Below are 15,584 nucleotides of genomic sequence, written 5' to 3' on the forward strand. Positions count from 1 at the left end.
GATTCAGGCACAGCTTTTATGATATTGATAGGTATTCACGAAGTCGAGATCGGGTAAAAAGATTAGATCAATCTTACAAAAATATTCAGCGAGAAAATTGTGAATAATTAGGGTAAAAATTGACCTGAGCCTATATTCAAAGGCTTAAGGAAAGCGACGGCCTGCGGACAATTCGCAGAAGCGCCAAGCCTCCACTCACGTGACGGCGATCCTCAGATTTGTTTCGCCGCGCAAAAGTTGCCGTGCAATCGAGGCCTCAGAAGCACGCACACCGCAACAATGCGTCCCGCCATGCGTCTGCCCCTCCGGGAGGCATTGTATGTTTGCTCAAACTGCAGACAAGAAGTCACACCACGAGTCATCTCGCCGCTTACCCGCCAATTCCGCCGCTCTGCCTCCTCCGATTCCCCGACCTTCCTCGAGCGCACTCGCCGCAAGCTCTGGAACACAGAGAAGCCGCCCGGTGCAGCGGACCCATATACCGGCGAGTCGCAGCTTGCGCGGGGGGCTGAGCCGGAGGAGGGATTGGCTAATGGTGAGGTGAAGGAATCGGAGACTCTGGCAACGGGTGATGGCTATCAGCAAGCGCAGACTTGGGATGGGTTGGATGTCATTGGTTATCTCCAGAAGGATAAGTGGCTTGAGGAAGGTCCTCGCAAGGCGGACAAGTACACTCGGTACGTTTTCGATTCTGCGCTGAGTGGAAATCCGATTCTAGCTACCTAGGCACTCCCCGAGGCCGCTTCCTCCATCCTCCTGATCGAAATGATGAACTCAAGTCTAACGAATACCAATTTAGGTACGGAGCCAACCTGAAGCCTCGCGCTACCCTTCCCGCTCTCCGCCAAACCACCGTGGAGATCTGTTTGATGAGCATGCTGGGCAAGCCTCTGGCTAGCATTTGCGATGTTGCCAGCCACGACAATCAGATCCTGCAAATGCTTGACTCTTGCTATGTTGAGGGATCTAGCACCCAGCAGTGGAACACGGCCCTCCGCTTCTCGAGCCAAACGAACATGGAGGCGCTTCTGTTTGTGTTCAACCAGATCGGCGGAGAGTCAACAATCAAGGTCGAGCCGTCCGAGACCCTGATCACTGATAAATCCCACAAGCACGACACCCACCGCGATCTGTCGCTCGCCGACCCTGAAGTCAAATTTGCCGTACGTCCATCCTTGATACCAGCTCTACAGATAATTCGCTAACTCCCACTTGCACAGTTCGTCAAGCGATTCTCGCAGTTGATCGGTCGCCGCATCCCCGACAAGGCCATTACCACATCCCACACCGTTGGTGACATTCTCGCCGGCATTTCATCTCAGCTGAAGGAGAAGCCAATCCAGGTCACGAAGGAGCTGAACAAGCAAGCGGCTGCCGGGGCTCTCCCGGCTAACGTCAAATTCAGCAAGAAGCGTCTGACCAAGAGCCAGAATGATGAGGACCACGGCCGGAAGAAGGCTATTGTCTCCGAGATTTACCGTCGGGGATTGAACATCCGCCCTGCGAGCGATGGTGGGTTCCGATTTAACTGATTGATGCTGCGGAGGGAGATATATGACTACGCCATTAGGAGTGATTATTACTTCAGCCATGAACGTCTGTCTGTGTAAAGATGAGGAGTGAGAAATGGGGCTGTGAAGTGGCCCCCTTGTGATTCATGTCCCTATGGGCTTGAGGCATTTTTTGTTTTGATATCAAGACAATTGTCGTGTATACTAGAAGCACTTTTTCAATTGCATTTGTCGATTTATAACTGAGATCTTTAATGTCTCTAGGACTCAATAGACGCCTTCAATGTGTTATTGGCCATTCTCGAGGGGAGTCTTAAAGAAATTGGAAAGGATGATGGATAAAGTGAAGAGGAGAACCAGTTTTAGCCGAGGAGAACTCGAATCGGGGGTTTTGGAAACTAAACGCGAGATTGAGAAATATACAGTGCTGGATTCAAGCCCGCATCGTGGAATCATGTAATGGCACCAACCGCCCCAAAGAAACGAATAACCCCATGAACTCCAGGAAACCTTGAAAAGCCGTAAAACTCCCCAGAACCACCAATGCAAGAAGCGCACGAAAAATGGACTATCTCCGCGCCGAAGCAGGAATGGAGAACCCGCGCGTCATAAAGTCACCCTTCGAACCCTGCTTCTTATCCTTCGTGAACAAACTATCAAGATTGTCATTAAGACCCATCATCTTTCGCCGCTTCTTCTTTTCATTCTCCTCATTCAGCACACGTGCAGTGAGCGAGGCTGTCGCGGAGTTCTTGATACCGTTGCTAGAGGCAGTTGACTTGGCTGCGGTTGCAGAAGCTGTGGCCACGGTGGTCCCGTTAGTTGCGTCTGCTGAGCTCTCCATGGTTTGCTTCTTGCGCTTCTTAGAACCGGGGGCTTTCTTGAGCGAGTGGGTGAGGCCTTGTTCGGCGAGTTTGGCGGCACGGGCAATGAGACGCTCCTTATCGGCTTCTTTAGTTGTGAGGATGGGAATGATGTTGTCTTCGGAGTAGGACTCGTTGCACTGATGAGGATGTTAGATATTCTAGTGCATTCAGCTTGATAACCAGGTTCAGGCCACTAACCTGCAAGCATTTGTCTCCCTTGAGCTGTCGGATGGCCTCTTCGGCAAAGACATGGCCACACGGCACAAGATAGACGGCCTTCACGCCAGGACCCAGCGGCTTCGCAGTGATCGGGCAGATCCAGCCCTCACGGCGCTGGTGGCGGTGCGCATTGGCATGGTCGGACGGGTGCTCGCTGAGCTCGGTGTCAACCTCAAAGTGTAGCTCGACAACGTCACGGAGACCTTTCACTCGTCCGCACAGAACTTCTTCGCAGTCGGACTTGGAGCTGATGCCCTCGCCATCGTCACCAGGGAGCAAGAATTGGAGCACGGCGTCTTTATTGTATAGATTTCCAACGCTGTCCGAGACAATCGGCCGCGCGAGTGCCTTATGCGACAGCGGGCAGGTGGTCCAGCTATGCTCCTGCTGTTCGCGCTGGGTTTCTTTGATCTGCGCTGTAGTCGGGGCGCGGGCCGCTTCGCGAACCAGTTCGCGGCGGGTCGGGATACTGTGTGTGGAAGCCTGAGTTAGTATGGCGTGCTTACAGGGATACGCGTTCAGTAAAGAAGCTCACCTTCCACCGTCATTACCCATGCTGGCTGCTTGGTCGAAAGGTGTCGTAGCAGGCAATCGGTTCGCCACCACCTGTGATAACTAAACGGCCGGGGGGCAGAGATAGCGCGCTGACTCAGCGCCCGATTAGATCCCGCATATCAACAGCTGGCCGGAAGCTCTCTCCACACTCCCCAGCTCAATGCCTCAACCATGAGACTCCCTCAGTCGCTTTTCCTGCTGGCTGTGGCCGGGTCGTCAGCCCGAGCTAGCAGCGACAAGGCTGCTCGCCCTCGGGGCGTGGCTCCGGAATGTGAGTGATTATAGTATTCCCGGATCGTAATCCCCACCCCCCGGACAACAAGGTGTCCACAGCCGGTGGACTATCAGTGGGGTGATATGTCACGGTTTGGGGAATTATATTCGTCCAATGTGCTAACTACGAAGCTTGACAGTTGCCAAGTACTACCAGGACTCGAACACGTTTACCTGCATCTCCAATCCCGCCGTCCAGATCCCCTTCTCCGCCGTCAACGATGACTTCTGCGATTGCCCGGATGGCAGTGACGAGCCTGGCACTTCGGCGTGCTCGCATCTCTCACGCAATTCTCCTCTGACGGTCGCGGATCGCCCTGGGAACAACGACGAAGAAGTCACGGCTGCATTGCCTGGATTCTACTGCAAGAACAAGGGCCACCGCCCGTCATTCGTGCCGTTCCAGCGCGTCAACGATGGAATTTGTGATTATGAGCAATGCTGTGATGGAAGTGATGAATGGGCTCGTGTCGGAGGCACTAAGTGCGAGGACCGCTGCAAGGAGATTGGCAAGCAGTGGCGGAAACAGGAGGAGCAGCGCCAGAAGTCTATGAATGTTGCGCTGAAAAAGAAGAAAGCACTCCTCGTGGATGCTGGCCGTCAGCAGCAGGAGATTGTGGACCAAATCACTGGCTTGGAGGCCGAAATCAAGGGTGCCGAGGCTAAGGTGGAGGGTCTCGAGGCTGAACTGAAGGCTGTCGAGGAAGCGGAGCGCAAGGTTGTTCGGACAAGTGGCAAAGGCGCAGGCAAGGTCAATGCTCTTGCGGGCCTTGCGAAGGGCAGAGTCAATGAGCTGCGCGATGCGCTGCTGGAAGTCCGTCGGCAGCGAGACGAGACCCATTCACGGCTGAAGGAGCTCGAGGAGATCCTGTCCAAGTTTAAGGTTGAGTACAACCCTAACTTCAACGATGAGGGTGTCAAGCGTGCTGTGCGCAGCTGGGAGGACTATGCTGCCCGTGAAAAGGTTGAGGACACCAACAAGGCCCAGGACCGTGACTTGGATGAGATTGCCAAGGAGGATGGCGAGAGTTCCGGTATCAACTGGGAGCACTGGGAGAACGAAGAGGATGGCTGCAAGGACTCCGACCTAGGTAAATTCCGCCTTCTTATACTAGGGGCAGCCGTGCATATGCGCTAACAGTAATTACAGTCTACCAGCTTGCCGCTTATCTTCCCCCGAGTCTCGTCGCGTTCATTGAAGACAAGGTTCTTTCGTTGCGATCCTTCCTCGAGTCTAGCGGAATCCTCGCCAAGCCCGATGTGGATTCCTCGTCCGAGTCTAAGGCTGTGACTGATGCACGCAACGCTCTCAAGTCCGAGGAAGACTCATTGAAGGCTCTGAAGAACAAGCTTCGTGACCAACGGGCCGACCTCGAGAAAGACTATGGCCCGGCTGGCATTTTCCGTGCCTTGAAGGATCAGTGCATCTCCCGGGATGCGGGTGAGTACACATACGAGCACTGCTTCTTGGACGGCACGAAGCAGATCTCTAAGAAGGGTGGCTCTTCCATGTCCATGGGCAGGTTCACTCGGATCGGTTACACGGCCGTTGAAGAACTGAACGACGCTGGAGAGATCGTCTCTGTCGCGAAGATCGCGCTCGAGTATGAGCGGGGCCAGCACTGCTGGAACGGGCCTAACCGGTCGACCAAGGTCGTGTTGGAGTGTGGCGAGGAGAACGAAATCCTGAAGGTGGCCGAGGATGAGAAATGTGTCTATTCGATGCTTGTGACTACCCCGGCTGTCTGCGCTGGAGGCGAAGAGAACGGCCACCCTCCTCGCTCGAAGGATGAGCTGTGATATTCTGATTCTGGTATACGATTTGGCATTGTCTCTGTGCCTACTGCTTTTTTTTTCACTGTTAAGACTTCATATCCTCCAAGCATGGAGTCGATGCGCTTGTTAGCATTCATCTAGAGCTTTTTTTTTTTTTTTTTTTCCGAAGTATATTTCAGCGAGCTTTTTTTCTCTCCCGGTGGGCTTTTTGATGTAGACATAAACCGTAGCTTTTTCTTGACACTACCTGGTACAAAGGATTCATATCTCACCGTCTACACTTTTTTTTGGCTCCACGGAGGCCAAGCAGTTGACCGGATTATATCCAGATTTGTATTCATATATACTTGCATGGGTCAAAGACCTACAAACACAGACATACGCGCGGCCACAGCAAAAGTCAGACCGGAAAAATTCTCCATCCAAAGGACCCCAACATTCTCAGCCAGGCAGTGGGAACACACAAGCATCTCGATTATGATGCGTTGGCACGGTTTTGACCGAACGGACCTCCAGCCACGAAGCCAGGCTAGTGCGAGAGCAGCGGGATGCCGGGCCTGGTATGCGTTGTCGAGTTGGAGGAGGACGGCGGCGACGAAGGCGTATAGGAGGGCTTAGTGCTGATAGAATCATCAGAATGTCTAAATCTCAAATATACCGTGCAGGAATGGGAGTATAAGACGACGGGGAGAGACTTACACCGCAGGCGGTGCACGAGCAGCCGTTGCAGCCGTTGGCGCAAGAGCAGGTGGAGCACGAGCAGGGAGACATGGTGACTTGATTGTTTGGATGGGATAAAACCACGGGAAATGCGTGAGTTTCTGAAAGGTGTTTCTGGATGTAAAACTTGCGGGGGTAGGATACGATCTAGAAGACCGGGGTGGGGGATGGCTGTCTTTTTATACTTCGGACTTTCCTCTCGCGCCGCTCTCTCCCCCTCTTACCTTTCCCCTCTCGCCTTGTGTATACAGCGGCAAGGGAATATTGCTTTTCCTTCTTTGGATTATCTTGTTCGACTGGATACGCCTCCGTCCTATTGGGGCAGGCGCCCGGGCAGGAGGCAAACCCCATTCGCATCGCGTGGTCGAGTCAAATGGACCCGGGTTATGCAACTACACGCTCTGCCCCTCCCAGCTCCGACCATCTCCACTCTCTTCCTCACGCGCTACCCGCTCCAACCAACAGGGCATCTCTTACGCTTCTGCCCAGCGAAGGGATCCCTGTCCAGCACCGGCCAATGAACACGGTCTGTGCCGCCGTCTGGTGGGTGGGGAGGGTGGGAGTATCCCCCGATCTGGTTTCTTGCGGAGGTGCTTACTTCCGGCTGCAAGTGGTTGCGGGTGCAGATCTGCCTGCTGGCGATGCTCGGACTGGGCTAGGTCCATACGGATGCTGATGTGGGCTCGTGTGGCAGGCTGGCCGGCGTATACCGTGACGGTGCTGCTTCGCTATCTGGGTTTGCTCAGCGTGTATCGGGGGTGCAACACGCCCAATTTGGAGCTCGTCGTGGGGCGTGGGCCCGCTCCATGCGTTGGTTTCTCTGCCTGTCTCGACCTTACTGGGGCTCGAGGTTGGGCAGGCATGATAACCCTGGGGCCCATCATAATGCTATGATCTTACGATTCTCGACCTCCTCCTGCCTGGGATCGTTCTCATTTGTCTTGGGGCTCTTCCTTTGTGGACCTGGGGCGAGGGATGTACAAATCCTCTATACTGCACTACATGCGCCGACAACACCATGCCACTGCCACTACGGATGAGTCCATGAGTCCCATCGCTTCAAACCTCAGACCCACTCCAGGGCAGATCCCGGTCATGCCATGACGACGGCCACGTTTCAGAAGCCCTGTGTAGATCTGGCTTTTCCCGGCGCTGGAGGTTCGCCCAGATCCACTCATCGGGACAGCCCTGCATTACCTCATGGATACAGTCATCCATCCTGTAGCTCGTAGGTATGTAATGCGCGAAAAGGGCCTCTGCCCAGGTAGTGGGGGTAGTCCCCGAGGGAATTTCCGGCGCCAGGAGCGGCGCCAGGTCGGAGTCTGGCATGACAGCCTATGAGGCGGGCGTTTGGGCGGGTTGAGGACCTTGGAGGAGGGGCGCAACCAGGCCTTATTGGCAGGTCGCCAAGCCCTGAATTCGGAGGTGCATACTTTCTCATCCCACCGAGGGTGGAGTCGAAGGTTCTTTTCGTTTTGCTTGGAGCCCGGAGGATCATTTCAGCGCGCCAAGCGAACCCGGAGAGAGACCTGAAGTGCGAGGGTATCCAAAAATGCGATATATTAGGCGAACGGAATCGGCGGCCTACAATCTCGGACCAGATTTGGCATACAGACAAGCTACAAATATCCAGGAAATGCGTCTGGTGTCTAAGATCTGATAATCTGATACCGCAAGCTTGGGCGAGCTACCTGTGCTGCGTGCGGCACCTTCTGCATGTACCTATTACATGTATCTTCGCATGGGCACAGGATCGGGGCGGAGCGGTTTGCCCTACCAACCCAGTCCAGACAAATCTCTAGCTTTGCAGCCCATCGTACGAAGCCGGGAAGAACAGGGTGTCGAGGAATGGGGAATAGCGGACTCATCCTGCATGTAGTTTGAAGCTACCGGAGCATATCATACCCAACCTGTCCCACGGACCCTCCCAATATGCACGTCGTATGGTTATAATTGGTCCCAGGGCAATTCACCTCCAAGGCGCCGCAGCCAGTCCGGACCCACTGCAAGTATCGTCTCCATCGCCGATGCCCATGCAAGCCATATGGGAAAACTGTTTGGGGCCGGGCTTTCGCGATGCGGCATATCACAGCCGCGCAGGCCGAGGGGAATGCGGCCGGGCGGGAGGATCTTGCCTGATGAGGGCATTGTGACGAGGGTCAGGAAGAGGGCAGGAGTCCGCGAGGTTCGGTGGTTTGGAAAGCAAGAAATCTATTTGCTCGGCGCAGGAAGGTCCGATGACTACCAGGGCTGGAGCGGCGGACATCGGAGGGCAGAACGGGGGAGGGTTACGTCCACTATGCCTTGTGCCTTGTAGTTAGCTATAGGCGAGGATCCAGGGATACAGATGCAACAGCTGCAGTGTGGTCGTGGCAGTCGCTCTGTTGGTATTGAGGCCGATCGTGTGCTGCACGGCCGTTACGGTCATTCCCTCCGAGTCTCAGGAGCCGAATCTTGGGTCGATGCCCACAAGGTACTTGATCGAAAGGAATAAAAGTGACTCGGCAACCGCCAGTGGTCATGATTGTGACTACAGTTGATCAACTAAGTTATATTTCCTGGTGGGTAAAAAAAACATCGCAACCTCCGCATCCGCTTCCCGTTCTTGCATCCCCGTTTCCGACCCAGCTGATCGTCACATCCTCTCTTGCGTCGCACCTCACGGCCACATCTTGATCAAAAGAGCAAAAGTAGACTGAGATTGCAATGCCCGCCGGCGAGGGCCATTGGGGAGAAATGCGGTTGGTCTATTTCTGTACTCGAGGAAACGCGGAGGAGCCGCAGTTAGCCAACAGGGAGGCGCGGGCGATAAAGAGAGCAGGGAATGATATCACATACGGGGCACTGGCAGGCGCCGGCAGGGCACTGGCACGAAGCGCCGCAGCTGCAGGTGTGGTCGGGACCTGGGACTGTCGTCAGCATCGTCAAGGGTAGGACAGGAATACGAGGGGCGGTGAATGTGAAACCCCGCCATGACCCCGCCATAGGCCAGGCCGGGAGAGCGCTGCGCGCGAACAAACAAGGTGCTGGCCCCGAGAGGCAGATGCAGTCGGGTGGGAAGACTTACCCATTTTGATGGTGGTGGTTTGTTTGTGAAGGGAGAGAGTGCTGGGTTGGTAGAGGCTGGTGGTTGCAGAGGGAGGGAGTGATGATGGTGAAGAAGGGCGGGTTGGGGCCCAGCAGCTGCAGCTCTTATAGACGAGGCCCCCCTGTGACTTTCCCGGATGCGACTTTGCCAGAGCGCGGCTTAGTTCGTGGTGTACTTGCTAGGCCCCCATCCCAAGGGCCCATGTTGCAACTACGAGCACATTTCTGCACTCCCCGCCCCGCCTGAGCACATATTCGACGCATGCTTACTACTGGTGTTTGCGGTGGTGGGGGATAGAGCTGAGTTGCAGGACAACATCGCACTACCGCTACGGGCACTCAAAGGAAGCAGGATCACAGTTATTGGGAATCGTTGCAGACAGACCTAACAACCTTCCAGAAAAGAGCCATACTGGATTGCATGGCTATCTCGGTTACTTGTCTCTGCGGAGATGTAGCACTGTCCGTTCAGCTGGACCCTACGACAGACCACACGCAGCTCCAGCTATGCCATTGCAACAGCTGCCGCGCAGTGACAGGCCTGCTCTGCTCGTCGTACTACCTCATGCAGGATGAGCCGCCGGCCCTGAACCAACTGCAAGAGTACCAGGAGTCCCCTCATGTGAGCCGCTTCTTTTGTAAGAACTGTGGTGCTCATGTCTTCGCAATGTCCAAGCCTAGTGGGCGCTATCTAGTTGCATCCGGGGTGTTAGTAGAAGAAGATGCTCCGGCAGTTCGTTCCATTCAACACTGGAAGACGGGTGACACGGGAGATGGGGGACTGAGTGCATATCTTCCCGGGTGGCCATCGACAGACCTCAGCTGCAGATTGGAGGCGCTGTCCGGATCCCCTGAACAGTCACATAGCGCCAGGAGGCATACGCCACCAGAAATGCTGGACGGTTCGCAGAACCCGAACAAATTGCAGGCACGATGCCACTGTGGAGGGATTGAGTTCTACGTCACGCCTCCTGATGCATCGTCCACGCAGGCATGGTCCCAGTGGTGTGACCTCCTAGTCCCATACAATTCGGGACATGCCGATCTGGACAATGAGGCCGATGTCAAATGGTTCCTGCGAGCTGAAAACACCAAGTATCTGGCCGGCACTTGTGCCTGCACTTCGTGTCGACTGAATAGCGGATTTCCCATTCAGGTCTGGGCATTCATCCCCAAATCGAACCTCTTCCAGGTGGACGGATCCCCTCTCACCTTTGACCGTGGCACCATGCGGCAGTATCGCAGTTCACCAGGAGTGTATCGTGAATTCTGCAATCGTTGCGGGGCTATGGTCTTCTGGCACAATGATGGACGGCCGACATTGATCGATGTGAGCGCAGGGTTGATCCAAGGAGGAACCGCGCGATCGGAAGAGTTGCTAGACTGGGCCACAGGGCGTGTTAGCTTTGGAGAGATGGCCGTGCAAAAAGATCTGGTGAAATTGCTGGAGGATGGAATGCAGCAGTACGCACAGCAATGAAAACAATAGAAGTTTCGCTGACTGCACCAATCAGAACAGCGGTACATCTGACCGTCTTCGTGTAGCGCGAATTCTGCCGTAGACGCAGCTTTTTTTTTCCCTTGCGGACTACAACCCGGCTCGACTCGAAATCCAACGCGACTTCCTCTTTCTACTCGTGGCCCAGTTCTTGTCTCAGGCACTCCGCATTGGGTGGTCTCGTTTCCTTAGGGTAACTTGTATATCTACCTTTGCCCCCCTCCTTCAGAACCACCTCTCCGTCTTTCCCACTCGGCGCGTCCCCATCATCCCGACCTGCAGTGTGCGCGTTCGGTCATGCCTCCGTTTCAGTTTCGAGGGAACGGCCCTCCCAGAGGCCCTCGCGGCTACCATCCGAGACCTGAATTCACATTTCGTGCACCGCGACCGACAGCGGAGCGACCGTTGTTGAGATCAACCAAGGAGACAACGCCGGAGCTGCTGTTTCCCGAGACAGGCGATCAGCCCGCTCTAAAGTTTGCCTCGCTGGAAGACCTCAGTGATAGCGAAGAAGCAGAGATGGATTTCTCGGAAGACTCCGACTCCGACTCCGAGGCACGCCCGCGTAAGAAGCGCGCCGTTGCCTTGGACGGAAACGTCGACTCTACTGATCAACCCCTCCTCGCCTCTATCCCCACGCCGACACCTCCCCCGCCCAAGTGGTCCAATCCGGACCCCTACACTGCCCTTCCTCCTCCGGACGAGAGCCAGCACAAGCGTGTCGATGTGGTGAAGCTAATCCGCAAAGCGCGACTTGCCAACACTGCCACACTCGCGAAGGAGAACGACGCGGTTGTCGATAACGAGGACTTCATCTCTCTCGGCGCGCTCGGTGACCTTCCGGACGAGGAGAACCAAGCCCCAAAGAACGCACCAAAGGGGCCCAAGGGCTTGGAGCTCAAGGAGTCTGCGGCTGCATCTCGCAAACGCACTCGAGACGACCAGCCCAAGCCTTTGACTATCAAGACCGGCAAGCCTTTGCGGCGTTTCAATATGGACGGGTCTATCCTCGATGAATGGAAGGCTCTGAAGAACCAGAGCCCCACCCCTTGGATCGATGCAGTCCATGGGCTGAACATCTCGTCTAGGTAAGCTTCTTCTACTCGCACTCGGTCATCATCGCGCTCACCTCTGCCAGATTCCACAATGAGATTCTCGCTTTTTACAACTGGGCCAAGCCACATCACTTTGAGCAGATCGTCCGCCAGGATATTGTGGACCGCCTGGAACGCGCATTTCAGAAGCGATACTCGGGTGTTCAAATCCATGCATTTGGATCCTTTGCATCTGGGCTGTATCTCCCCACCGCCGATATCGATCTCGTCCTCCTCTCCACTTCCTTTATGAAGACAGGTGTGCGAGCATTTGGGGAACGTAAAGGACAGATTTACGCCTTTGCTGGCTTCGTCAAAACCTCGGGTCTTGCTGTGGATGGTTCTGTAGAGGCCATTGCTCACGCTCGAGTCCCCATCCTCAAGTGGGTTGATAGGCTGACGGGCCTCCGTGTTGACTTGTCTTTTGACAACGATAGCGGCCTGCTCGCCAATAAAACCTTCCAGGGATGGAAGGAGCAATACCCTGCGATGCCCGTCATCGTTTCCGTCATCAAGCAATTTCTTCTCCTCCGAGGTCTCAATGAGGTTCCGACTGGTGGCCTGGGAGGCTTTTCGATCACTTGTATCGTAACCAGCCTTCTTCAGCACATGCCCAGAGGCCAGGAGCGCAATATTGGTAGTCTCTTGCTGGACTTCTTCCACTTCTATGGCAAGGTCTTCAACTTTGAGCGGACCGGCATGCGCATGAACCCTCCTGGCTACTTCAACAAAGTAAGACTGATTCCCAATTCACTAGCCCCATGATTCACCAAGCTCATCCCATGGCAACAGGTTTTTGAGAGCAAGGATCGCCTATCAATTGAGGATCCGAACAATCCCGACAACGACATCTCCGGCGGCACCAAGGAGATTGGCCTGATCTTCAGGGCCTTCCGCCACGCGTATTGGAGCCTGAAAGACCGCATTGATTGGATGAATGCCACCAGCAACCGCAACGCGAGTATTCTGGGAGCCATTATTGCGGCCAATTACGACGAGTACACTGAACAGCGATTCCAGCTCCGTCATGTCTTCGATACCGCTGTCCAGTTTGCGAAGCACCGGGAGTCTCCACCACCACCGCCGCCTCTTCCCGTGAACGAGTCTCCGCCCCCGCCTCCTCCCAGTGGTCCTCGCAGCCACATGCGTTTCGCGCCGGAAGTGCGAGCCTAAGCACGCATCTTTCACTCACCTGCCGGAGTCCTAATGACCTCGATGAGTTCCTTTGAATCTGCGCTCTATTTACCTCGGTTATTCGTTCGATACCCCTTTTATCTGCTTTGTTTTTCGATGGAGCCAAGAGATGGAGATTGCATTGTTATCTGTGCCGGTGGGCGATCTGCTTTATGCGTGACCTTGACGGGTTAGCGCCAAAATCTGTTTCGGTTGCTGTCCCTTCCCTCAACGACGGGAGTTTGCGTGCCCGCGCAACCCAGGGACGCGTACTTACACTTAGGATCTGAATAGCGTCCCCATGCACTCGGCTTCAGTTTTGTTTACCATATCACCTCGGCGTTGCCCCGTGTCAATTTTCCCGGAGACGAAGATCTGACGACCGCCTTCCCCCGGACCTGCTATCACGAACTGAACCTGTCCATCCCTCGTGCAGCTCAACTGACGACCGATGAGACCTAGATCCTTCTTTGTACAAAGGTATTTTGTTTTAGTGACCCAATATAACTGCTCCGGCGCATACGGGACTGTCCTTGCGGCCCCGGCTGGCGTTAATGCTGCGTCTTGCTTTCCCCGTCCCCCCTTTCCTCCCTCCTTCTCATCAGGGAAATGCTATATGCATTTCCTTGGAGAGGATATGGGGACATCAGGGTTGGGACCTGGTGTTGGGAAGAGCTACCGGACGAGGAGGGCTGCTACTGTGGTTTGATTACTTGGACTGGCAGGTCGGTGGGTTGCGTTACTGACTTTATAAGAGGGCGGTTAGCTCATCATGATCATGACAAAACATTGCTTATGTACGATTCTCATACGGTAACATCTAGGAATGGATATAGCTATGTGCCGCCCAGCTTTGCAGTAAAAATAAGGCCTCCCGCCAAGGCAACATTTGATAATCAGACAAACAAACCCCCGTTATCCGGCCTACTCAAGCCGTTTCTCCGCATCCAGCGGCGGGGTCAACATCGCTTCGTTCTGAACAGCACCCACAGGAGAAGTCATCGTGTGACCGGCTGCCTCTTCGGCCTCGATTATCCTCATCGTGGCGATATGCTCGTCGGGCAGCGTATTCTGGAAGTCCGCCGGCGGACTCGCCCACACATAGTCAACCCACTCGGGCCCCAGCACCGCCTGCACCTCCTCAGCCAGCTGCAAAATGTGCGCCCGGCGAGTATGCGACCAGGCGCGGTCAGTGATGAGACCCTCCGAGGGCGTGAGGATGTTCGAGGTATGAGACGCAGACGACGGAACAGCGCCAGCAGATTGTTCCAGCGGCGTAGACGGCCCGGGCTGGACCTTGCCCTCCCAATCCGACCCATCGTCATCCTCGTCCCAGTTCTCCAGCCCGTCCAAGATACTGTGCCACACGCGCAGCGTCTCATCCAGCTCGGCGATGTTGCTCACGCCCATCACACTCACGCCGAGCCTCCTGCCCGTGCCGATATTGACCACAGACAAGAAGCCCGGGTGTGCGTCCGCGGAGCGCGCGAGCGGAGCGCCAAGGGCGCCTGCCTTTGCGCCGGCCCAGAGCCATGATTCCAGGGCAAACCGGATGGCGACGACCTCGAGCTTTTCGCCGCTCTGGGCGGTGCGCTGAGCCGCGGTGTGAATTGCGCTGCGCAGGGCGTTCGGCGCCGGATGGAAGTCGCCCATTGAGCCGATTGGCACGCCGTCCCGGCGCAGCAGGCCCATGCCCAGAGGCGAAGCATTGGGCACGACGTCCACGCCTGCAGCGAGAAGACGGGGCAGCGCGACTGAGCGCAGCCGCGTATTCTGCAGCGTGAAGTTGGCGTACGACATCACGATGTCCAGCGGCTCGCCCGTCTCCGCGAGTACCATCTCCGCCAGCCCGCTCAGCACATCCACCGGGTACCCCGAAATCCCGACGTACCGCAGGAGCCCCTCCTCATCGCGCAGCCGGCGCAGCTCCCGCACAGCAGTCAGAACTTCCGCAGGCCTGACGAATTCCACGTCGTGGCAGTACACCACGTCCAAGTATTCCGTGTGCAGGCGGCGCAAGCTGCGCCGCACGCTGTGTCTGATCCAGGCGGGCGAGTAGTCAAATGAAGCGCCCGATATGCGGCCCACCTTCGTTAGGAGCCGGTATGAGCCGCGCGGGAAGTTGGTCTGGACGAAGTCGGTGGCGAGCGCGCGGCCTAGCAATTCCTCCGCGGGCCCGTAGTAGGGCGATGTGTCGAAGGCGCGGACGCCACGCGAGAGCGCGCGGTGCACGAGCTCGGTAGTTGGCAGGGCATAGGGGTCTGCGTTGTACTGCGAGTTGAAGGTTGCTGTGCCCATTATCAACGGGGGTAGGTCCGCCGACAGCGGGGTGGAGGGCCGCATGGCTGGTCGGAGGGGTAGGGGAGGGGCCGTAATGAAGGGTTAGGGAGTGTACTGGAGGATGGAGGGGCACTTGATTCTAGGAGAATCGAGATCAATTCATTGTTCCAGCGTGGAGGTAGGTAGCAGGATGGCAGAGCAGGATTTCTTATCCCCGAGGTTCGACAATTTCCCCCGGCTCCGCTCCGGATGGCGCCATGGCGGGAGGCGTGAGACCCCGTGGCAGATGGGCCTCTCCCAGTCATCTCCCGGTGTGCGGGTGAAGATCGGATGCTTTAGATCTTGCAGGATGTATTTTGAGGTGTCTCTGTGTTCCCTAGACGTCTTTGGGACTTTTGAAAATGATGGCAGTTGGCGGTGGCAAAAAAAAAAAAGCAAGTCTATGCCGGGCGATACGAGGACGGTACTTTACTATCTTGGATGCTGGAACAGGAGTGTTAAAATCAACCGGTAGGACATCAAACATGTGCAA

General features: G+C 55.7%; 6 protein-coding genes across 6 annotated transcripts; 4 read left to right on the forward strand and 2 right to left on the reverse strand.

Annotated features, from left to right (window-relative positions):
- Nucleotides 1-279: 279 nt before the first annotated feature.
- On the forward strand, nt 280-1,532 carry N7482_005428 (mitochondrial 54S ribosomal mL50 protein; the record flags this gene model as incomplete). The annotated part of the gene is made up of 3 exons (XM_056687553.1): nt 280-677; nt 800-1,163; nt 1,221-1,532. 3 exons carry the CDS (start codon nt 280-282, stop codon nt 1,530-1,532), a joined length of 1,074 nt encoding a protein of 357 aa, XP_056543108.1.
- Nucleotides 1,533-2,079: 547 nt separating this feature from the next.
- N7482_005429 (replication termination factor 2) lies at nt 2,080-3,151 on the reverse strand (the record flags this gene model as incomplete). Its single annotated transcript, XM_056687554.1, has 3 exons — nt 2,080-2,514; nt 2,576-3,065; nt 3,132-3,151. 3 exons carry the CDS (start codon nt 3,149-3,151, stop codon nt 2,080-2,082), a joined length of 945 nt encoding a protein of 314 aa, XP_056543109.1.
- A 171-nt stretch (nt 3,152-3,322) lies between these two features.
- On the forward strand, nt 3,323-5,224 carry N7482_005430 (uncharacterized protein; the record flags this gene model as incomplete). Its single annotated transcript, XM_056687555.1, has 3 exons — nt 3,323-3,422; nt 3,565-4,515; nt 4,575-5,224. The coding sequence occupies 3 exons, from the start codon at nt 3,323-3,325 to the stop codon at nt 5,222-5,224; spliced, it is 1,701 nt and encodes a 566-aa protein (XP_056543110.1).
- A 4,204-nt stretch (nt 5,225-9,428) lies between these two features.
- On the forward strand, nt 9,429-10,487 carry N7482_005431 (GFA family protein; the record flags this gene model as incomplete). Its single annotated transcript, XM_056687556.1, has 1 exon — nt 9,429-10,487. One exon carries the CDS (start codon nt 9,429-9,431, stop codon nt 10,485-10,487), a length of 1,059 nt encoding a protein of 352 aa, XP_056543111.1.
- Nucleotides 10,488-10,802: 315 nt separating this feature from the next.
- Nucleotides 10,803-12,772, forward strand: N7482_005432 (putative topoisomerase family protein TRF4; the record flags this gene model as incomplete). The annotated part of the gene is made up of 3 exons (XM_056687557.1): nt 10,803-11,593; nt 11,644-12,331; nt 12,392-12,772. 3 exons carry the CDS (start codon nt 10,803-10,805, stop codon nt 12,770-12,772), a joined length of 1,860 nt encoding a protein of 619 aa, XP_056543112.1.
- A 924-nt stretch (nt 12,773-13,696) lies between these two features.
- On the reverse strand, nt 13,697-15,115 carry N7482_005433 (D-arabinose 1-dehydrogenase (NAD(P)(+)) ARA2; the record flags this gene model as incomplete). Its single annotated transcript, XM_056687558.1, has 1 exon — nt 13,697-15,115. The coding sequence occupies one exon, from the start codon at nt 15,113-15,115 to the stop codon at nt 13,697-13,699; it is 1,419 nt and encodes a 472-aa protein (XP_056543113.1).
- Between the last annotated feature and the right edge of the window lie 469 nt (nt 15,116-15,584).

The sequence above is a fragment of the Penicillium canariense genome (genome assembly GCF_028826845.1).
Source record: "Penicillium canariense strain IBT 26290 chromosome Unknown utg000003l_segment0_segment0, whole genome shotgun sequence".
NCBI lineage: Eukaryota > Fungi > Ascomycota > Eurotiomycetes > Eurotiales > Aspergillaceae > Penicillium > Penicillium canariense.